This window comes from Rissa tridactyla, chromosome 3, assembly GCF_028500815.1.
Source record: "Rissa tridactyla isolate bRisTri1 chromosome 3, bRisTri1.patW.cur.20221130, whole genome shotgun sequence".
Lineage (NCBI taxonomy): Eukaryota > Metazoa > Chordata > Aves > Charadriiformes > Laridae > Rissa > Rissa tridactyla.
In genome coordinates this window covers 93,620,238-93,645,082 of record NC_071468.1, presented here as the reverse complement: position 1 = coordinate 93,645,082, position 24,845 = coordinate 93,620,238, and the positions used below count along the sequence as shown (strand labels likewise).

The window sequence follows — 24,845 nt, the reverse complement described above, 5'->3', positions numbered from 1 at the left end:
AGCCTGTCTAGGTCACGCTGGATGGCAGCACGGCCCTCTGGGGTGTCAGCCACCCCAACCAGTTTGGTGTCATCAGCAAACTTGCTGAGGATACACTCTGTCCCCTCGTCCAGGTCATTGGTGAATATGTTAATGAACCAGTTCTACTGGTTACATGTGAATGTTTTTAATGGTATAAATCACTAAATTTGAATTTATGTAATATAAAGAATGCTTATTAAAGAAAACTTTCACAAAATTTGTATTAGAAGAATATGAAGAGTGCGAAGCTAAGTGCTGAAAGATACAAAATACTAGAACTGAGTGTGCCTGGGTAAACCTGTCCTTTTTGTGTGTAGGCATACTCGTTTAATTAGTGTCATTTCTCTCCCTGGAACTTGCCTCAGTCAGTGCATGGTATGGGCCTGTCCCAGGGATAAATGAAGACAGTGCGCATAAAGAGTCGGTCTTCTTTAAAACTCAAATTATCTTTGTTGCAGAAGCTAGAACGTGTTTAGAGAATGAGGGGGGCATTGTAAAAAGAGAAAGGATGGTCTTCTGACACACCTAGTTAATTACTGCTCTGCGAAATTAATCTCTTTGGGTCTCTGCCCCACAGTTTTTATGCGATGATTGACAAGTCACTTCAAACATGTCTTCATTGGTGATCACATGCTGCCTGTTGCACGTGAGTTTATTCTGGCTTGATGCTGTGGATTCAATCCCTTCATCATGTGGAAAGTTTGGAGCAAAAAACTTACGTGATTTGTTAACATTCTGGTTTGTTTAACCCAGTTACATAGTAAAAGATTGCACAGTTTATGTGATTGCGGGGTTGGCCATGCAAAACGGCAGGAATGGCACATGATAGAGCAGCGTGCTTTCTCTGCAAAAGTGAAGGGATAGTGAGGGTTTTGTTGCTACAAAAGATAAACTGACCATCTCATGGGAGGGTCATAATATAATAAATACTTGTGATGGTATGTTGGAAAGGCTTTCGTTCAGTTTCAGGAATTTTTAGGAACCATTTTGTCTTCAGAAAGAGTGATTAAAAGAATTTATTCCCCAAGTTTTCTTATTCTCTTCCTACTTCACTATCACTGTGAACCAGTCTCTTTCCTTCCAGGGATTATTGTCCATCTCATTTTTTTGCACTCCAATCAGCTGACTTTGTCTTGGGTCATGCCTGATGGCCAACAGGGAAGATGCAGCCTCCCTGCATCCCGGCTAACTTTCCCAGATCCAAAGTAGCCAAGAGAAGCAATTACTGGAAAATACTGACTTTCTGCCTCTAGCCTTGAGGCGAAATAGTGATATTCAGGAAATAGAGCATTCAGGAAATGTTTAGCCATAGGAGCTGTGAATAAGTGCAACGCTGCTTTGTGATAAAAAGTCTCCTGGTATTTTAACTGTCGATCTCTTTGAAGTCTCTTAACATGAGGGTTATGGCTTAAAGTTGTTGCTTTACCAAATTTACAGATACTCAAAGGAACAGAAAACAGTTTGTGCCAAATAGAAGGGTCTCCTCATTGGCACCTGGTCAGGCACCAGCCATATGTACTTCTCAAAGTGAAGTGAATTTATTTGTTTATTATGTGACACTACAATATGGATTTATTTTTTTTGTTTTTAATTCCTTCAAAAGGACCAGACAATCTGTCATGGTACTTCAGCTGGAACTTAGAATAAGTAAAAGACGAAATTCAACCTTGGACAGAAACCAGACATGGAAAATTCCTACCTAATTTTTTAATGTTCGACAAATTTGAAGAACAGATGTAATTAACAGGCAAGGCAGTAACGTTATAACTGACTGGCATTTTTGTATCTAAAGTCTCCACAGTATAAGCATCCACTGCAATACTTGAAGTAAATTGGCAGTCCTACTTTGTTTCTGATTATCCAAATCACTGCAGCTCAAAACTGAACACCAGAACCATTTCATTAATACTGCAGTTCCCAGTTTCATTAGAGAGAAACATTATGAACATGTATGGCAATTGATTAATATTGCTTCTTACGTGATCTCTCTTGGGGCAAGGGCAAGCACACTGATATAACCTGAGTCACAACTCTTGCTTTTTAGGGGGGAAATAGAGTGCAATAGCCTCCAAATTATCATCAGGGAGGCAAGATGTATGAAAACAGTTAAGCTAAGCTGCTTAAAAAATATAATGTATCCTTTTTACCCCAAACCAGTATATTACAGATGGAAACTTCTGGATCTGAGGTCATTTATGTACAAAACCAAGGTGAAGCCAGAGTAAATTAATGTTCTAATTATTTATTATCTAAAGATAATGATTTTTTCAAATCCATCTTTATAAACTGCTTTATGTGTCTATCAGAGCGGAAGGGAGATGGAGTCTTTAATCCCTTCAGAACATCTGTACATGAAAAATGTACTATGGAGCGTTACTTGTGCATTTTTAATTATCTAATTATGCTTCCTCTTTCAAAGAAACTGTCCTGTTACCAGCAGCCTTTCTTACTGATTTGAAAAAGACTGAAAAATAATTTTAATTGGTTTTCATTTAATTATTGAAGTTGATTAAGATGAAATATAATTCATAAACTTTAAGAACATTACACTAACAATTTTAACAGGCAGTACATGTTATTTTTAGAATGAAGAAATGTAGGAAAATAGTTTTAGCCATGGCTCAGACCTCAAAGTAGCTCTCACTTGCTTTATCTTCATCTCAATTTATCTTTTTTATGTATTTTCTTTGTTAGTCCTGTCCTTCAACTGCTCCATTTAGCCTTTCAGATGTTCCTCCTCCATTCCCTATGTTGTAGCTATTGCCTGTTGCTATTATTTACTTTTGTAAAGGAGCAGTGAGCAATATATTTCCTATCAATGATGTAGCCTTTTTATATGAAGAGCAGTGAGATGGTAGGTACTTCAGTACCTCATGCTTTGGAGGGAAAAAAAGCAATGCAATGTGTTGTAACAGGGAGAATATCCTAACCCAATATCCTAACTCTATCCCGAAAGGGGAAAAGGGTACTAGGCCAGGAGTTAGCAAGGCTCATGGACAGGGCTTTAAACTAGAACCGAAGCGGGGAGGGGATAAAACCAGGCCCACTAGTAATGAGCCTAGGGATAAAGGGCCAAGGATGGGGCTGAAATCGTTAGCCCAGCTCAAGTGCATCTACACAAATGCACGTAGCATGGGCAACAAATGGGATGAGCTGGAAGCCATTGTGCAGCAGGACAGCTATGATGTAGTCGCCATCACGGAAACCTGGCGGGGTGATTGTCGTGACTGGAATGCTGCGATGAATGGCTATAAGCTCTTCAGAAGGGATAGGCAAGGAAAGAGAGGTGGGGGTGTGTCTCTGTACATTAGGGAGTGTTTTGATTGTATAGAGCTAGATTCCAGTGGTGATAAAGTCGAGTGTTTATGGGTATGGATGAAGGGGAAGGCAAATCAGGGAGATCTTGTGCTGGGAGTATGCTGTAGACACCAGGATGAGGAGACAGATGAAGTATTCTATAAGCGTCTGGCTGAAGTCTCACAATCGCCAGCCCTTGTTCTGGTTGGGGACTTCAACCTGCCGGGTATCTGCTGGAAACATAACACAGCAGAGAGCAGGCAGGCTAGGAGGTTCCTCGAGTGCCTGGAAGATAACTTCCTGACACAACTGGTAGGGGAGCCGACCAGGAGAGGTGTGTCGCTAGACCTACTGTTCACAAACAGAGGAGGACTAGTGGGAGATGTGGTGGCTGGAAGCTGTCTTGTGTTTAGTGATCATGAAATGGGCAAGTTTTCAATTTGTAGCGATGTAAGGAGGGGGGTCAGCAAAACCTCCACCTTGGCCTTCCGGAGGGCGGACTTTAGCCTGTTCAGAACACCGGTTGAGAGAGTCCCTTGGGAGACAGTCCTGAAGGGCAAAGGGGTCCAGGAAGGCTGGACGCTCCTCAAGAAGGAAATCTTAAAGGCCCAGGAGCAGGCTGTCCCCAAGTGTTGCAAGATTAAAGGGTGAGGAAAATGGCCAGTCTGGATGAACAAGGAACTTCTGATGGGATTTAGGAATAAAAGGAGGGTTTACCACCTTTGGAAGAAGGGACAGGCAACTCAGGAGGAGTACAGAGATCTCGTTAGGTTATAAAGAGAGAAAATTAGGAAGGCAAAAGCCCAGATGGAGCTCAACTTGGCCACTATCATTAAGGACAACAAAAAAAGCTTTTATAAATACATCAACAAAAAGAGAGTCAGGGAGAATCTCCATCCCTTACTGGATGCTGGGGGGAAAGTTGCAACCAAGGACGAGGAGAAGGCTGAGATACTTAATGCCTTCTTTGCCTCCATCTTCAATAGTCAGACCAGCTATCCCCAGGGTGTTCAGCCTCCTGAGCTGGAAGATAAGGATGGAGAGCAGAACAACCCACCCATAATCCAGGAGGAAGTAGTCAATGATCTGCTTCTGCACCTAGACGCACATAAGTCTATGGGGCCGGATGGGATTCACCCAAGAGTACTCAGGGAGCTGGCGGGAGAGCTCACCAAGCCTCTCTCCATCATTTATCAACAGTCTTGGTCAACATGGGACGTGCCAAATGACTGGAGGGTGGCTACTGTGACGCCCATCTATAAGAAGGGTTGGAAGGAGGATCCGGGGAACTACAGGCCTGTCAGCCTGACCTCAGTACCAGGAAAGATCATGGAGAGGATCATCATGAGTGAGCTCTCACGGCAAGTGCAGGGCAGCCAAGGGATCAGGGCCAGCCAGCATGGGTTTAGGAAAGGGAGGTCCTGCTTAACCAACCTGACCTCTTTCTATGACCACGTGACCCGCCTTCTGGATGCGGGGAAGGCTGTGGACATTGTCTGTCTGGACTTTGGTAAGGCTTTTGACACCGTCCCCCGCAGCATTCTCCTGGAGAAGCTGGCGAATCATGGCATAGACAAGTGCACTCTTCGCTGGGTTAAAAACTGGCTGGATGGCTGTGCCCAGAGAGTTGTGATTAATGGGGTGAAATCCTCTTAGTGTCCCATCACCAGTGGTGTCCCTCAGGGCTCAGTTTTGGGGCTGGTTTTGTTTAATATCTTCATCAATGATATGGATGAGGGGATTGAGTGCACCCTCAGTAAGTTTCCAGACGACACCAAACCAGGTGGGAGTGTTGATCTGCTTGAGGTAGGAAGGCTCTACGGAGGGACCTGGACAGGCTGGATCGATGGGCCAAGGCCAACTGTATGAGGTTTAATAAGGCCAAGTGCCTGGTCCTGCATTTCGGTCACAACAACCCCAAGCAACGCTACAGGCTTGGGGCAGAGTGGCTGGAAAGCTGCCCGGCAGAAAAGGACCTGGGGGTGCTGGTGGCCGGCCAGCTTAACATGAGCCAACAGTGTGCCCAGGTGGCCAAGAAGGCCAACAGCATTCTGGCTTGTATCAGGAGTAGCGTGGCCAGCAGGTGTAGGGCAGTGATCGTGTCTCTGTACTCGGCACTGGTGAGGCCTCACCTCGAGTGCTGTGTTCAGTTCTGGGCCCCTCTGTACAAGAGGGACATTGAAGTGCTGGAGCGTGTCCAGAGGAGAGCTACCAGGCTGGTGAGGGGTCTGGAGACCAGGTCATATGAGGAGAGGCTGAGGGAGCTGGGCATGTTTAGCTTGGAGAAGAGGAGGCTGAGGGGAGACCTCATTGCCCTCTACAACTACCTGAAAGGAGGTTGGAGAGAGGTGGGTGTTGGCCTCTTCTCCAAGGTGAATAATGACAGGACCAGAGGAAATGGTCTGAAGTTGCGGCAGGGGAGGTTTAGATTAGATATTAGGAAGAATGACTTTACTGAAAGAGTGGTCAGGCACTGGAACAGCCTGCCCAGGGAGGTGGTTGAGTCACCATCCCTAGAGGTATTTAAGACACTTGTAGATGTGGCACTTCAGGGCATGCTCTAGTGGCAGAGATTGTAGGGGGTTTTTTTGTGTGTGTATGGTTGAACTTGATGATCTCAAAGGTCCTTTCCAACCATGAAGATTCTATAGTTCTATGAATAATATCTTATTGCTGAATATTATACAAAGAAAGAAAAGCTGGTGAATTCTGCTTTCTTGCTACTGAAGAAAGTTTCCTCCATTCATTCAGTAGTGAGCGTAAAAAACTCTGCATTTTTGTATTTGTCATACACGAACCCCCCAACACCTATTTTCTTGATACAGATTTAGCATTTACATGCTTCCTATATTTGGTACACTTGAATTTAATATATACATGGCTATCTGCGGTCAAGTTTGTGTCATTTGAGCTGTTTGCCCTTTCATTCCCATTAGCCTGCCCGCGTCAGCATTAATAGCAATACTTAACCCTGAGCAGCACCCCTGCAGTAATTAACTGCTTTTGTATTGCCTTCATTTTATTATTCATGTGTTTAGTTGGCTTCAGGTTGGTAGTGCTGTGGGTATGCACAGGCAGACACATGGGCTCCTGCATACAGAGACAATTGCTGTGCTTGGCTGAGAGAATATAGATTATCTTGATGAAATGTTCTTTGATGAAATATCTTTTGTGATGTTCAGACTTACTTTCTTTCATTTCACAGAGAAATGCTAGTTTTACGAGTTTAAAAAATAGAGATGTCAGAGCTGTGAAACTCGCACAACGCACTGGTCAGTGTGTTACTGAGAAAGGCTTTTTCACAAAACAGATTCTGATACATATTCCAACATGGAAATCTCCTGATCTTCCAAAGTAGGATGTTAACCACTTAAGCTCCCAGAGGAGAATTCTGTAATGAAATCTTCCCCAACCCTTACCTTGGTGAGAGTTTACACTTTGAACACAATGGAGCTGGGACTGTAGCTGTGTCACTGAGTAGCACTTTTTGAAAATAGAGGAATATTTTCAGGAACAGATATAATAATTTACAGAAGTTACTGAATTTCAACTATCATAATACACCGATACGACTCTAATATGGTGACTTTAGAGGAGAAGCAGGGTGTTTTTCTGATTCTAACAACTATTTCATGGATTTAATATATGATCAATATGCATGTTAGATCAATATGTAGTTCCAGTTGGTACAGACTGTACAAAATTATTATTTCATTAAATCAACTAACTTCTTTATGGTCTAAAAAAGTTTCTTGACTAACTAGAGAGAATTTCAATATAGGATATGTTGTTGTCCTTTGGTTTGTAAAGCACCATGTTTGAATTAATTTATGAAATACCATAAATTGTACAGTAATTAATCTTGAAGCAAATGTTATATATCATATGTAAATATAGCTATATGTTCTAAGACTGATAGAGCAATTTGTGGATAGGTAATTTAGAGTTTGGATTTATTAATTATATATCATGTAATACTAATACCAAGAATTAGTTTATTTTTAGAAATGTAATGTTGCTCGTTATAAAGGAGCACTCATCTTCCCTTTGGTCCACAACTATTACATGTTTAGGAGGTTATTAGTATTCATGAGCTACCTCATTCCAAAAGGGTGCCACAGTGGCTATGAATGAGTACGTGATTCTGCATTCAGCAGAAGAGAAAGGAAGCTTGCTAGCTCATGCTGGTGAAGGCCAGGGATTCTGTCAAAAGCTTCAAGTTATTGAAACTGTGTGGAAAGAACTTATATTAAAATATCTTCTATACAGCAAGGAACACAGGGGATTATTTATTTACTCATGGCTTGCATTACTGGAGAAATGGATGGAGTAAAAATGAGTGATCACAAAAATAAACACCTAAACTATTTTTTTATAAATCATCAGTAAGTCTAAGAGAATGAAGGAAATCCTGTAATTTTAGCAATGGCTAATCGCTTAAGATTTTTTCTGTAAAAGGATATACTTCCAGATACTATATAGGTGAGTTTATGGGCAAAGTTTGTTCTAGCTTTCTGTGTCTTACTGTCTTTCTTTTTCGGGTGGTATGTATTATTGGCAGGTATTTTATGTAGTTAATGAGAAATATAGAGTGTATACCTATATACAATCCAAATTTCTCAATCCAAATAATTTGTCCAGTATAATTTTATGCATCTTGAGTATATATATATATATATGTATTAGATATCTGTATGTAGGAAGTCATACAATGATTTAATACACATAATTGGCTTTGTTTCAGTTCTATATAGTTGTGCATGCTATAGTTTAATATAAGCAAGTATAATCCACGGTGTCCTTGTAGTGTGTTCATTTTATAGAATTTACCTCAGGTTTAATTTTTATGGCAGCTTGTAATGCAAACTACTCTTTGAATAAGTTTTTTATCTTAATAGTTCATTCTTCGTTCCCATAGATACAGCTTTCAGGTAGCGGCAGCTTGCAAAACTGAAAGCGCTGCTTTCTTTCAGGACTCTGATGGCCGGCATGCAAATACAGTCTTGATTTTGCCTTTTGCAGCACAGATACCACTTTAGGTAGGCTCCATCTCGAGTGCGTAGGTTTCGGCAGGCAAATGTAAGCGTTTTTTCCCTTGGTAAAGGGAGCGGCGTCTCGGCCGGGGGTGGTGGGTGACCCTGGTGCTGAAGGACAGCTCCGGGGAGCCCGGGCCGGGGGCGCCTCTGCTCCTGGGGGGTCAAAGGGGTTCGGGTGTCAGTGGTTTACTTCCATTAAAAAACAATTTAAAAAGAAAAAGCTAAAAAAAATCAAGTGACTCTTTTCCCATTCTAAATATCTGTGAAGTAAAACAGAGGCACAGAGAGGTTGTCTGTAACCATTCTTAATAGACACATGGGTGATGTTATTATGCCAAAAATTAAAAATAGCATAAGATTTTTGCTGAGCTACTCATTGAAAGAATTGCTAAATATCATAAAATAATTTTAAATACAAATTTATTGAATTATTTCTTTTAGAAATAAATGAAATATACTGATAAATATACTACTTTTAGTCATCCTGCTACTGAAAACTGCATTTAATTATTGTGTTATGATAACCAGGTTTGGATCAAAAATATAAGTTAAGAATTTAGCAATTTTAGCCTGTAAAAACTTGCATCTGCATTTAAATGAGTGTGTCACTAATCCCAGCAAGTCCAGTAAAGAAAAATTTAATTTTAAGTATGTTATTATCAGAAGGGTTAAGTGCAAAAGGATATATGGAAATTCATGCAGGTCTTTTGCTTCTTTGTACTTCATAAATTAAACTCTAACTATACTGAAGAAAGTAACAGTGTGAAGCTATTTCTCCAAGTGATAGCCAGTAATGGAATGGAAAAACATTGTGTTCTACGGCTATCCAATGAGATGGTGTAAGAAGACCGAATTTTAAATAGCTGTTCTTTTGATACTGTTCCAATTAATGTAAAATGATAAACTAGCCCAGGCATTAGAGGAACACAAAGGAATCTTACTTAGTGTGTTTGTTTAGTTATGACAAGGGGAAGTATTGGACAGCTGCAGGATTTGATCCTTGGTCCTATCCCATGAAGCCTGTTTCTAGCAAACTAATAGGTGTTTTATACTAGAAGTGCACTAGAGTATATTTCCTAGGAAAGTAAGGCTTGATATTTGCAAGATAAAAACAAGTACAAGATTAATCTGAATTCAAAATATCTCAATCTTTTCTTTCTTAAGGTGAATCTTCTAGGTCCCTCTAACTGTCACAAAGAACGAAAACTGAAATTTATTTTTGCCTTTGAAAAAGCAATTTAACTATTATTCAGAAAGCATTCATAGTCCTTGAATTAGGGAATTAATGTATCAAAAATGGAATTTCCTAAAGCTATGATACTATCAGTTTATATTTCTCAGCTGATGGACATCATTGTCTCCTAAACTCTTATTAAATAGTGCAAGATTAGAGCATTTCAGCTCTGTTGTACAAAAAAGTGAAGACTAGCATAAAAACGTCGTTAAGACTGGTGTTTATTATATTCATACACACTTGAAATTCAATAGACAAAAGTCAGTAGTATGATAAACAATTATTTCTTTAATTGCATGGCAGATTTTATAGTCCATTAAACTTTATTGCCATAAATGATACGTTTATAGATTAGTATGTCAGCAAAGTACATGTCAATATAGCTCAAATGTCAACAGATGCTCTCAAAGGAAATATTTTCCCTTTCTTCCTTCTCTCTTACTAAAGTGTTGATGTATAAAATCAAGAGTTCCAGAATTGGCAGCAACTCCATGGCTCAAAATGGGAATAAAATGACTATATAAAGCTTTGATTAGGGGCTACCATCAGCATCGCAGAAATAGTCACTGAAATCCAATTCCAAGCACTGGTGGGAAGGAATTATCCATGTCCAATCCAAGTAGAAAGTAGGACACCTGAAAACGAGGTCTGTGTAATTCTGCCCCCCGCCAAGTATCAAACTGTACTCTTGGTTTGTCTCCTTCTCCAGAGAAGGAAACCAGTCAATGATGTTGCCTTCTAGCACCCTACGGGCACGAGTGTGGGGTCTTGTTTCCTCAGCAGAGGAGGAAAAGGGATTCAGCATGGGAAAATGAAATCAGTTGATGAAGGAATGATGTTGGCAAGCCCTGGTATTCTGAATTAGGGATCGAAGTTTCTGTTTGAATGCAGGGACTGTATGACAGCACTCCATGCTAATGATGCAGGTTGATTGCATATTCAGACAGTATTATCGCACTGTACATTTGATCTCCAGTTTTAAGGTTTTCTTGATAAGTGTGCAAGTTAGTAACATCACTTCTCTTAAAGAGAAAACTTATCCTAAGATTCTCTGGCCATAGACAAACTTCTGTGCTAGAGCTGTGGACCAATATCCAGCCCCAAAATTAAGAAAGATAAATTTCACTAAGTCTTCTCAAATTGGAGAAAAATATTTTCATCAGAAGTTTCAGCATGAATTTTGTGATCAGCACTGCTTTTTTAAAATAATTTGCTATTTGAAGAATAATGACTCCTATGTTCTCAGAGCATGGGCAATCCCGATTCATATTTTTTCATGTTATAGTGTTTGTGGAGGGGTAAAGAAAGAAGTCTGTGTTACTTGAAACAAAAGAAGCTGGTAGGTTAGCTATTTTGTATAGTTGACTTTATTGCATTCTATGAACAACAATAAAGATATCATTATTTAGTGATCATTGCAACTTTAAAAAGCAAAAAGCAGCGGTATTTGTAGCCTGTGAGGCAAACACCTATACCATATTAGGGACATGAGTCGTATTAAAGCCAAGAAATTAGTATTATTCTCCCTCAAGACAATCAGTATGTGTTTTGAAAATGGGAAATATTTTACGGCATTTTTTCTCAATTTGATGCCATTTTTAAGTGACCAGAACTCGTTTGCCTTACAGAAAACCTTTTCCTTGATATTCGCATATTTACGGAAGATGGTCTTTTTTTGTGAGTTTGGTTTTTTTTTAAATTATCAAAAAGGGCAGTTAAAATTCTTCCTAGAATGATTGAATATAATATGGGGTGTGTGTGTGTATGTGTGTGTACTCTCATACATGTGAGGGAGTGTGTACTGGGGGAGATCTCCAATAAAATGCAAAGGAATTTTACATGGAAACATCAAAATACATACGTCCTTCCGTTTTTGCCATGCAAACCCAAAAGGCAGTCACTAAAGTCACAGTGGGATAGGAGGGAACAACAGAGAACCTATTTTAAGCTCAGTGTACCTCAGGTGGTCCAGTAAAATGTGTTCTTGAGTGCTTCAGTGCATCGCAGCACCTTGTTCTGTGTGAAGGTGCTAGCTGTTTTTTTATCTGAACTTAAGAGAAGCAGATCGTAAGTGCTGAACGTAGTTAAATGCCTGTGTGGACACTGATAATGGCCTTTAGATTGTGTTTTCTATTCGAGGACTTTTCCAGATTCTTCTTCAAAAAATATCGGCTGTTTTTATCTGCTCTTACGCATGGTCACACATTAGTAAATCTTGGTAACTGTCAGTAAAACATAACTTAGGTATACATAATTTTATACTTTCCTGGATCTGTCTTTGGACAGGACTGATTTAACCTTTAGCAGGGCCCAGATCGTAAGAAGTCGCAGGATGTCAGCTCTTCTCCCATAAACCCCTTCGTTTCTCCCTGGTGAGATTTCCTATCTGTCTGAAACTTGTCATGAGATAAAGAAGCCTGCACCTCTGACCCTTCTTTTCTTATTTTTGGGTGGGGGAGGGAGGGTGGGGCTGTCCATCACTTCTGCTGGACTGTCCCTCAACAAGTAAATTCAACATTTGACTTCAAAATACAGAATTACTGGAAAAAACAATCCCTAAAATTCGGATATTGGCAGCAGGACTATTAATCAGCAATACAATATCAAGGAATATTCCATGTATTAGGCTGATTTAACAACTACATCTGAAGTGAGTGAGGCTGCAGCTTAAATTTCTGGGTCTCTGCAGAGTGACAGCTAAATTCATGTTGCCATTAGAGCTAGGGCATTGCTTGCTCGTAGCAGTGTCAGGACTGTGTATTAGTGTGTCCTGCGTGTATTTGAGATTGTTCTCTGGAGTGTGTTCCTGAATACTTTATCCAGCCTCTATCTGCAGGAGCAGAAAAAGGATTCGTATAGAAACATTCAAATGCAATACGATAGCTAAAGAAAATCAAACAGGACTGACAGAGCGATTCATCTTTCTGTCAATCAATGAAAGTTCTAGTGGTTTATTAGGTCTTTTGCTTCAAAATTGTGTTGCCTTCTTTCTTTGATTATTGCATTCACCTTTAAAGAAGTGAGAGAGTGAAGACCTAAAAAGTGCTACATATTGTATTATCTCTTTCTGTGAAGTAGGAAAATACAGAAGATGATATTTTCATATCTATTAGGTCTTAAGGCTTTGGTGAACAGCACCGATAAGTGTATAAACCTAAGTATATCCTCTTGGCCCATATTCATTTTCTTTGGTGGTAAAATTGCTGTTTTATTGCTGTCTGTATTCTGGGAATATAGACAGAAGGCTCCACATGACTTTTAAATGTTGAACGTCTCTTTATGTCACTCTGAAAAATATGGGAAAGTGTTCATTTTATTTGTTTCCCTCAAAGAAGTGAACAACATATTATAATACTGGAAATAATATACTCTGAGGAGCATCAAAGTAACCTTTTATTTGTGAACCAAATAAATGAAAATGTATCAAGACTTAAAATTAATTTGCTGATTAAAAAAAAAAAAGGCTTTTGGAAATGCTGTTTCACAGACAAATTAACATGTTTGTTTTTACTTTGTAACTGTAGTACATTTACTCCTAAAATGCAAGGCAGACGGATGGGGACTTCAGGGAGAATCACTAAGAGCACAAGTGTGAGCGGAGAGATGTATAAGCTGGAGCACAATGACGGGAGTCAGTCGGACACGGCTGTCGGCATGGTTGGAACAGGTGGGAAGAAAAGGCGTTCCAGCCTTAGTGCCAAAGTGGTTGCCATAGTGTCTCGCAGGAGCAGAAGCACATCTCAACTTAGCCAAACAGGTGAGTGAGACGCACGCTCTTCGGAAACAGGACTCTCACCAAACGTGGTTTACCATATTTCATCTGTGGCATCTGTGTTACATGTATTTGGATATAGACCACTCAGGAGAGAAGATTTTCCGGCTGTGAATAAATTTCTAAGATATTAATTTTCTTTCATCATTAGGCATCTGCAGGAAACAATATACAAATGCCTTTTAGAATATGTACCATAACAACTTTCTGTCCCGATCAATGAAAAAATGTTTTTATCTCTTAGAAGCCTTGTTTACAGGTAGGCAAGGAAACGCAATGAGACATATGTGGGTATCAGCAATGGATAATGGTTTGGTTAAGAGCAGCTTTTTATGTATAGAAATTTCTTTTAGCGGAAGAGTTGAGTACGAGTCGGGGAATTGGAATCTGAGCAAATGAATGGCAGTTATGTAAGCTGGATAAAAGGTTGTACCTGTAGTGTCAAAAAATACGGTTTTAAAAACTACCTTTGATTTCTTAGCCAAGAGTAAATCCAACATTTTTTCTTTTAAAACAACACTGGCAAATTGGGGTCAGCGAATTCAGATGAATTATATGACAGCATGATGCTTCATTAGGAACATAAGACTTCCAACTCTTTCTTGCTACTTCAGAAATCTTAAAAGCTTCACATCTGCATAGCCTGAAGGAACAAAAGCTTATTCAGAAAGATACAAAAGAAAAAAAAATATGTTTTAAAGTCCCTGTCCTTCTCCTATTGAACCCCAGTGAAGACTTTTGCTCTTGTCTTCAGTGGGAGCAGGACCTGACCCTAAGGGTTCGTTCTTACTAAAAGAAGGAAAAGAAAGAGGAAAAGCTTCAGCCTAGCATAGAACGCATGTATATTGCAGCACTCCTCTCACATAGTCAGGTTAATCTAAACTAAGGTAAGTAACAATATTGTTTACTTCTATCATCAAATATCTCACCCTTTTTCCTTGGTTTTCTTTTATTGCCAGCTGAGCAGTAGAAGTGTTTCTTTCAAAATGTTAGCCTTAACAACAATATTGTAATATTTTTCTACACTACTCATTTATGAATATTAAGCCAGAAAGGGTATAATCAGGCAGTTGGACCAAATGATACGTGTACTAGACATATACGAAGCCTAGAATTGTAATTAATATTGCGTTGCTTAAAAATGCACCAACCTGAATGTTAGACGAAAGTACAGGTAGTTGCGTACAGTAAAGCATTATTTTAGATGCATCAGAATCCATCACATGCTCTTAAGTAATAAAAAGCGGTATCGTGTTAGAGAAAGGATTTTATGTTTATGTTTACTCCACTTACTAAGGAACAAAATATTTTTATCTATTTTACAGATCTTTATGTGGTTTGATCTGGCTTTCCTTTCTAGCTCCTAAATCTCATTGAAATAGGAATTGCTGTGACTGAGCAAATCTTGGCTCCATCTTACTCAGAAGTCTAGCTCTGACCAGGAACCAAGGCTGTATGAGTAAAAGGGGGGCACAGGGGGCTTCCAAACTTAGGATACTTTGCCTTGCATGAACACTTGCTCTTACATCTCAGTGGAGTCACTAATTAACTTAAAATCTAAACTGTGACTTCCAAACCCTTTTTAGCATTATCTATTTAAAGCTCAGATGCTCCCATTCTTCACAGATAGATTCTATAACTCTCCAGATTTTCCTTGGTCTAAATGTCAAAACAATAGGAATTTAGCAAGGAATGGAGCACCTAAAGTTATAATGAAACTCAAAGAGCAAATCAAATATGAAAAGTGCAATTATGTATTATTCATGATTGTAAAACAGAGTTGAGAATATTTACTTTGCCTTACTGTGCTCAGGCAAACAGTACTATTTGTGGTATAGACAGAGCAAATAAAATGTGGCATGTTTTATCAGTCACTGTTTTTTTAGTTAAATTGTCAGAAATCAGTGAGTTGAATTAACGCATTGTTTATAACAATATGCACATGAGACTGGATAGGTTTTCCAAATAAAATCCATTGTTGGAGACTAAATACTCATGCCCTAAATCAGGGGCACGCTTATCCTTCCTTCCTGTAGCGTACAAGAGGGGAGGAGAAATCTAAAAAAGGTCTATTTCACTTTAATGTGTTGTGCCTAAGTAACTTAATAATGCCTCCACTATTCAGAATTAAAAAAAAGAATTGGCTTGACGTTATAATATACACTAAGTCCTTAAAATTGATTATGTGAAAATTGGTTCTAATTAATAGCCAAATTCTGAAGCTGTAAAATTTGTACGGAAGTGTTTGGGCCTGCACAAAAGAGGTGCCAGGTATGAACTTCTGCTACAGATCTTCGGTGACTGCAGGTGTGCTGTTGACACAGAGCATGTATTTTAAAGGAAGTATAAAAAATACAGAATGTGTGTGTAGCCTCCATAGTTTTTCATGAATTGGTCAGCTTAGTTTTTTTTTTCCTATGACCTGCATGATTGTAAGTCAGGAATGCATGACATACGTTGCTATTTGTTTCTGAAAACTCAAAATAGAAGATCAGGAATAAAAGGAAAGGTCAGATATTTCTTTAAAATTGGAGATTCCGTATTTTTGTGGAACATGTAGATCTGCAATTCTAGTTTACTACTGTCTTCAAAACCAGTAAAATTATCTTCTATCTTGCTTTTTCTCAATATTGGTCAATAAGGTCTGAATTTGACTTTTTGTATATGATTCTTGCTTTTAGCATACTGCACAGGTTTAATCTTGCATAAAAATTGAAGTGGTGTGTATGATGCTACTAGGTAGCTATTATTTCTAAAAGTAGACTTTCTTTTCAATTGAAAAAGGAGTGTGTGTGTGTAAGCCTGTGCATGGATGTATGTGTCTGTATACACACACCAACCTCTTTGCATATATGGGACAGATCCCCTTGCGTGTTAGATTTAGAAGGATTGGTAATGTCGCTATTTTGTGCACCCTTGTTCAGTGCTCTCGGAAAATACTTATTCTGAAATATGTGCCTTGTGAGATTGTCACTGAAAGAGTCAGTTTTTATTTTTATGTAAATCTACAAGGAAAAGTATATCTTTCTGCTGTACCTTTCTTTCTATTATGTTTAAGTTTTCATAACACTTCTAATAACTGTTCATTGAAATAATGAAATCCTTATTTACTATGGTTTGTTCATTGTGCCCACAAATTGGATAGATTTTGTAGTTCACCAAAAAAAGCTTGTAATCTGCTGGCAGTATTTCTAATGAAAATCCAGCTCTGCTTACGTTATCACAGTTAAAAAGAAGAAAAGAAAACAAAAAGAAAAAAATAAAACCCACAGAAAGACCACAGAAAAATGAAAAATAGCTGCAGGCATATTCCGTACAAGCCAGCTTTTCTAGCTTTCTTTGCCAGCCTTATTTCTGTGAATACATACATACATACCTACATACAATATATATATGTAACTTCAGATTTTCTAAATAATTACAGCAACTGATATTTAAATTATAGAGAAATGATAGGAACATAGGTTATGATAGGAAATCATCATCTATTGTCTTGATTTGTGATACAACACTCTATTCCCCTACAGATATCCTTATATTATAGTTTCCCAACCAGTGAGCTACTGAGGGCAGTATTGATGGTACCGCATTATGATTTGGGGTTCCGGGTTTGTTTCGAAAGAGATAAAAACTGCTGCCATAGGAGGAAAGAGTTTTATTTATAAAATTTTATAGAATTTATGCCATGAATAGAGACATAATAATGCATTTCAAAGTGGATGGAAGTAATGGCAGGGGTGTCACCAGTGAGGTGAGTTCTGGAGAAAAGTAAAAGCACAATCTCAATAAACAGAAGTATTCCCATCCCTGGATTCCTCTCAGTTCTCGTGGTACGTGCAGAGGCATGCCTTAAGAAGACAAAAGGATTCCTCCCTTTTGCTTTCTAACCCGTGGTCAGCTCAGAAAGGTCATCTGCTAGTAGGAGGATGCTTTCTTGTTCTTTTTAAGGCCTAACAGTGCTTTGCAACCATTCTGACACCGTATCTTCACCATCTTGCTATCAGAGATTTGGTAGCGTCACATCTCTGACATATTCAGCCTGATGCAATTACCTGCTAAGTCAGCCAGACAGGTTTTTCTCATTAAGGCAAATGGACAGGATGGCTGGCTGTGGGTTTATTTGGTTTGTTGAAGATCTTAGAGGATTTTCAGTTTTCAGTCACTTCTAAGGGAAGCCAACTTTTCTGTCAAAAGCGTTGAGAGTCAGAGTTTGAAAGGAATATGAAATATGAAGAAAATTACTAGAGATGCGACTGGTGAGCCTTTTGAGACACGGGCTCTGTTTTTTCCAAATATGAATTCTTTGAGATTACTTTTATTTTTCAAGGTGCTCAACACCATTAGCATCAGTATTCTGACTAGTTTTCCATTGACATCTCTGGAGAAGCATTAGTGATCTCATATAAGACAGAGGTGAGACTTCGCCTGGGACATTGTATATTGTTCCCGTTAATGGCCTAAAAACAGACGAGAGCAGAAGAGATGCGGAGAAGGAGAGCTGAGGAGATTGGAAGAATGGGGAGCTTGTCTAGTCGCATGTTACACTGATAGAAGACCATTTTTCTGAATGGAAATACCTTGCCATGTTTATGGTAGGGACCAGAATGAGATATTTCTATGTAAGAACCAAAGTTATTGGGTGTCCATCTTCTGTTTGCGAAGATCAACAACCTGAAATGAAGCCGTAGGCATCAATGTGTCAGAGAGAGGTTACATACCATGAAGTGCAGCTGAAATCAAGTATTGTCACAAGGTGAAAACAGAGTGAAAAAAGACTCTGTTCGCCTATGTGCATCTGTGAACTGGATACTTGGAAAGAATCTTGAAGCGCCTAACAGCTTCACTCAGGAAGTAACTGGCAACCTTGGCAAAACCACATGAAAATCTTACAACATATTACCCTATGTAAAAATTGCACGTTCTCACATGGAATTCCCTCCTATAGCATATTTTGTGTAATTTTCCCATTAAAGAAGTGACTTTCTGTATGTTGCTTTGAATTAAATTCCAAATTCCCAATTTTTGAAAAGTTACCATCATCTAAGTGAGGAAATAGTCATTGAGCAGTGAAGTCCTGATAACCTTGTACTCCACAGTATAGCTGTGCTCCTTCTGTGTGCTCGCGCTAGCTTTAAGAATACATCTTCATCCGGTTGACTGCTCCACATTTCACCTTCTAAGACTGATCTTTAGAAGGCTTTCTGTCGTGGTTTTGCTGGCTGACCAAAGTTTTGGTAAACGTTTAGAAAAGACAACCCCATCCATTACACAAAAGGTCCTCTAGTGATGGAGAATACGATGGTTCACTGGAGGTGCTTAGTGACTGTCAGCAGGCACCTCTATGCTGTGGTAAAAATAACGCTGCCTGGGAAACATGGAAATTAAGCGGCGTAATCTTCCAGGCTCAGGGCTACATCATTTCAGAGTAGATACTACTAGAAAAAAATGTAGTTTTCATTTTTGCCGTCTTTGTCTTTTTGCTAATACCAGCAGGGATAATTTTCTGCCCGTCCTTGTAGTAATTTTATGATACAACAAGAGATTTCATACAGGTCTAAACAGTATGGGCAGATAAAGCAGGTAATAAATCCGAAATAAAATATGCTGGAGAGCAGAGGCTTTTGGGATAAGGACAGGTTGTTGTCTTTCTTGAGAAATCCATTGCGTCTTTCCATAAGCGTGGGGAAATAATTTTGTTACTTTTTTACAAGGGTCGTGATCCTTTTCTTGCAGTAGTGAGGCTTTTTTTTTTCCCACATTTCATTTTGTTTGATTGAGTCTCAATTTTAAACAATGACAAGGATACATTTCTGAGTATGTTTCTTTTACCTCATGATCTCTGAGGGTTTTTTTTTTATTACTGTAGTGAAAAAAACTTAAAAGATTACATTCATTTCATAAGAAAGCTGATTGCTACATGAAAGTTCAAAAGACTTATTTTACTTACACTTCAATAAATCATCTATTATTATTAGACTGTATGGAAAGCATGGAGATCAGTAAGAAATACTGGATGTCAGGAAGAAACTGGTTAGGAGGGAAGCATCAGCCGGTTTTATTAAAACTAGAGCCAGAACGTGCTTACCGGTTGAGTTTCTACAACAAAAACCACAGGCAGATCTCATTAATATTTTAATGAGATGTAGTGTGTACGCTGCTAGAATATGCTAATGATACTGATTTGGAAAGTATGTCATTTACAGGTGATATAGAGGAAGGACTGATGAACTTGAGGACTAGAATAATAGCTCTAGGATAAAATGTGGTAATGCAGATTGCAAGATCATTCCTTTCAGCATGACTGATAAAAATTTCCAGATGCAATCTGGGAGCTGTCATCTAAAAAAAACAGCAGGAGGAGGAAGACATGGGTATAATAAAAATCACAAGACGAATATAAGCTATGTATGAGATCAGTCCAGGGAAAAGACAAGTGCTATCCTGGGTGCATCAGGCAAGGTGTTTCCTTGGCGAGCTAAGAAAATGTTAATGTCATTGAAAGAGGCACAGCTGACAGCTCAGCTGGAATACTGGTCACTCAGCATTCAAGAAAATGAATGCCGGAGGTTTGTGGGAATCAAGACCTTGAAGGGTGATTTATTGCCTGATTTGTTCAGCCTATAAAAATGAAGGATGAACAGGGATATGATTGTTCTGTAAGAACGCAATGAGAGTAAACATCAAAAAGGCAGAAGTTTTTGAAGCTAAAGGGCAACACCACTGGAAACTGGTATAAGAACAAACGGGTATAAATTAGTTATGAAGAAATTTTGTATTTGTCTTGAAATTACAATGAAGTTTCTAACAGTCAGAACAGAGAGAGAGGTATCTTAAATCTCTCGAAGTATTTAGCATGCTAGGCATGAAACAGCCCCTTTTATTGTTGTTTCTTGTCTACCATAATATCCCATTGTTTTTTTCACAGGATTTCTTTTCTGATGTTGTTCTTTGGTATTGCCATCTCATGTTCATCCAGATGAAATGCTACAAGATCTCAAATTTCCTAATGGTAGATTACCTTGGAAGTCAGAATTGCCATGAGTCCTACAGCTGTACAGTTACCCATCTATTTAGCTTAGTCTTCTGTAAATCACCTGTTGTTCATTGTGATATAGAGGAGCATTTTCAAGTACTTGCTTGCATTGGGTGTTTGTCTCTACCAGAACACTTAGCATTTACACGTGAGCTTCCTTACCTGCAGATACCTCTTGTCATCTTAACTCTGCACACTTTGCAGATGTTTTCCTTAACATTATACTGCCCGTACTTGAAAAGTAACTTTCTGCAGCCCAGCAGAAGTGTGGGGGTCCATCCTGCAGCTCACCCGTTTGCCTTGTTCAGTATTATCCCCGTGAGAGCCTTTCCTCTCCGGGTTCCTATTTTCCCTGGAGCAGGCCATTAGAGCTTGCTTTGCATAGTTGTGGTGAGCGATGAGGACAACGGCTCTGTTGCACCAAAAGAATGAAAGGAGGCTGACATTAAGATTATTTTCCCTTTTCGGCCAATCTAAAAAAAGTCCGTAGTGCAGCAGCAGGGGTGGTAATTGTGCCTTAGGGACCGTGACAGGATCTGGGCTCTAAACCTGACACCCTGGCAGCAAAGAGCACCCCCCTGAACCCAGCAAAAGCTTCACACCGACCCCGCGTGCACCCGAACGTCTCTGCAGCAGGAGGGGGCAAACGAACAAATGGATGCAGAACAATATTAAAAACAAAGAAAAAGACCTGATTATTTTTGTAAGAGGAACTCTTTGTTCTAGTAATGATACTTAATTCTTTGAAACTATTGAGTGAATGTAAGCATGTTCTCTTTTATTTACTGTTGCCGTCTAGCTGAGGAATTCACTACCCTTAATAGAAACATAATTCAGTTCCAGTTACTCATCTTCCAAAAGATTTCCTAATAAGGGCTAGTATTTTCAAACAAAGTCCCGCCGCTTGGTTGAGTTAGTGTTACATGTGGCTCTTTTCCTTTTTCCTGAAATATAAATTCTGAATTCGTCTCCTGTTATGTAGTTGGTTGACTTGTACTCAAAAGTATTCATTTGCTTTCCTGTCTATTTGCACTTTCTCCCTAGATTTTTTTAACAGATATTACTGCAGTAATAACTGTACTTTGAGCTATTTCCAATATATAAGTAGCGTGGGGTTTAGGAGAATTTATTGCTTTCCAAAAGTATAATCTTGATTTTAGCTAAGCCATGACATACATGTTCTGTAATTTCATGAACTGTAATTTCAAAGTATGTCAATTGTATTGAATAAGTGTAGCTTCACTGTTATGTTTCTATTGTATTTTTAGTGAAATGTTTTCTAGAAAGACCTACTGATAATTCTGACTGTATTTAACTGAGCTTTGTTTAAAGAGGATTTTTATTTGCGTTTTCATCTGATGCACACTGTGTTCACAAGTATTATTTTGTGCAAGTATAAACACTGAGTTGAAATAATATCAAAATTATGACAGAAAAAGGAAATAGAGCAATGCCCAAGTACTATCAAGAGGGCAAAATGTCTACTGTCTTCACATTAAACATTTCTACATAAATGCCTATCTGTAAGAGAATGTCAGCCTTAACCTTGAATTTTACTACTCTTCATATACTTCTTGCCTGATCAGGTCCACAGTTTGTGATTTTCTGGAACTTGTGGGATTGTTTTAGAAAGGTTTAGAGTACCTGCAGTCATCCAGAGGAAAAATACTCTCACTCCGTGACACAGGAATGAATTCCTGTCTCACAGAAGAATAAAAAACCCTTTGTTTCAAGTCAGATGGTCCAGCCTAATTTTGATAGATCTGAGATTATTTCTTTTTCCTTTCCAAAGCAGTCCTTTTCTTAACTAATGCAAACTTTGATTTTGGTTTGATTGAGATAGCCTGTTCAGCATGAAACAACTCATTCAGTTTTTAAATCCTGATTTGGGAGCTCAGGCTATCTAGTTTAAAACTGGGAAGAACAGCTGGATCTGCAGCATCGCCTTCACAGAGTTGTTCCAAGTGTCTAGATGAAGTTTGGGGCAGAACTGACTTGTCATATACAATCGTCTGCTCAAATGGCTGCTCAAGACTCTCTTAATGTCACCATTTTTCGTTGAATTTTGCAGAGTCTCACATTAAGGCCTTTTCCCCAATACTTGTAGTAAATGTAACACAGAGCTCCAGGGAGCAGATCAAAACATTTCATAGAAAGAGAAATTTTGAAATCTGGCCAGTACGTTATAGTATTTCTTACAAACCATCTATGGTACTATTTTTCTCATGTAACTGAAGAATCTGAATAAGTTTTAAAATGTTTTTAAACTGTTCTTCCCCACAACTACACAACTGAAATTTTCTTTGCGCTCTTCTTTTATAGCTCACCTTTAATATTTTGCTTGCTTACTTGTAGCTTCAGTGTAGCTACAGTCAAGGACAAAGTGGGTCTTTGCCTCTAAATATGGGCAGAGATTCGTCTTTGATTCCAGCACAGTATTTCAAATATGAGTATCATATCTCTAAATCCATTAGGGGCAAGAAAATATGTAAATTCGGATCTTTTTAGAAAACTGAAACTGACTTTTTAAAATCCTAAAGTTGTTTTTTAGAAAGCCTTTATAAAAATGAGTGGTAATCGTATATTTGATGATAAGATATTGGTGGCCTGAGTTTAAAAAAATGCCTTTAACTGGATGCAAAGAAGCATTAGATTCAGAGAGGCTATTTTAATCTTATTTAGCACTTTTACATGTGAATGTGAAGATGAGCTTTGAGGGATTTTCAGTATTTTTTTTTGACTGGGAATAGAACCGTTAGCAATAGAATCCAAATGAAAAGCCTAACCTAACTGAAGACAAAATGGAGGATCAACATGTGTTTTTAAGGGATTTTCAAGGAAAATAACGATGATGATGATGATGACAGTAATAATAACAATAATATAGCTTGCTGCTTTTATTGCAGCTGATGATGTTAATGTGTTTATAAAGAATCTGTATACATATCTATAACATAACTAATAGAGTCTGCAGTACAGATAATGGCCCTTAGATACTCTGAATTGCATATCATAAGTAGTGAACTATGCTGAAAATTATGAAAATTATGTTCATAAAATTATGAAAAAAATGTTCATAGGATTTTTTTCAAAAATAATTTTCAGGGTCTTTGGTAAGTCATTAAGTTGGATGAAAAATTATTTCAAATCTATGATTTCCCTCTTGAAAGGACACAATTCAGCTTGAGTATTTCCTTAAATATGCATGATGTTTTAAAACAAAATGTTGACAGCATCAGATGGAGCAGGTATCAGTCCACAAAACATTCCGGTGGTGCTGAATCTCCTTTTTTTTTTTTTTTTTTTTTTTTTCTTTTCTCGTGCTGAAAAAAATATTCAGCTGAAAAATTTCACCCAGCTTTGCAGAGCCGTGTTGGTGTTTTTTGTGTCGCCCTGGAGCAGCTCTGCATTTGAATAGGAAAGAGTCTGGGCAGCAGCCACCCTGTGCAGCATATCGTCTCCCTGAGCGCACCTAAGGAACAGTCCTGAAAGCAACTCCCTCCGCCAATACTTTTTACAGGTCATGGAGGGAGGTTGGGTTCAGCTGGCTGAGACCCCGGTAACAGCAGCATTGCAGAACAGGAGAGGACGGAGGATAAATGAGGACAGTCGCTGGCCTTATTCTCACATGCAGCAGTCTGGCAGCACATCTGCTAGCCAGGGCTATTGGCCAGTCCGATGTTGACTCTGTTTCCAAGACGAGAAGGAGCAGGAGTCTAATGTAAACTGTGTGACAAAGGAATCTGATCTCTGATTGTATAACATTTATTGCCCAGAGTCCTCTCCATGCTTTAGATGGCATTTAAATTAAATTAACATAAGTAATAACCACTTTGGCAAGTCTTAAAATAGAACCAAGATAGAAGAGATGAAAACAAGCGCATCACATTACTTTCTAGTCCAGACTTGCTTCCTGCCAACCAATCTGACAAACAAAGAGAAGGGAAAAAAGGGATTGAGGCACCCAATGAATTTGTGCTTCTGCAGAGCAAAGCTTGGCTCTTCAGTGGCATCTGCTTGCGCTTCATGTGTAAGTGCTGCTCATGAGCAGCGGGGTTTATCCCATGGAAATGACTGCTCTCTAGGCATATGAATGACGTCCATCATAACATACCAGGTGTGATTCCTTTTTTAAGGAAATCAATCAGACACTAGTGAGAATTTAACAGAGCTTTATATATTTGAATACACTTTTTCTTTTTTTTTTAACACTTATCTTTTTCTTTTCCTTTGTACATGTACTGGTATTTCAAGTGTTTAAATTAAACTTTCAGTGATTTTTAGACACTCCATTTGACTAGCCAGTTTTTTGCATCTGCTAAATTTTTTTCAAAGTGCCAAGAAAAGGCAAAGGAAAAAAAAAAGGCCCAGGAGGTTAGAGATGTTGGGATCTCTAAGTCATTGGCAGGTTGTACAAATGTTTTTATCAGCTGTGGCATATATTTACAGTTT

At 38.7% G+C, this 24,845-nt stretch overlaps 1 protein-coding gene across 1 annotated transcript in view; it reads left to right on the top strand.

Moving 5' to 3' along the window:
* Positions 1-24,845, top strand: part of RIMS1 (regulating synaptic membrane exocytosis 1) — a 339,034-nt gene that overhangs the window by 283,073 nt on the left and 31,116 nt on the right. The window contains exon 30 of the mRNA XM_054194820.1: positions 13,113-13,345. Coding sequence (XP_054050795.1) covers positions 13,113-13,345 — 233 coding nt within the window. The remainder of the gene's footprint in view (positions 1-13,112; positions 13,346-24,845) is intronic.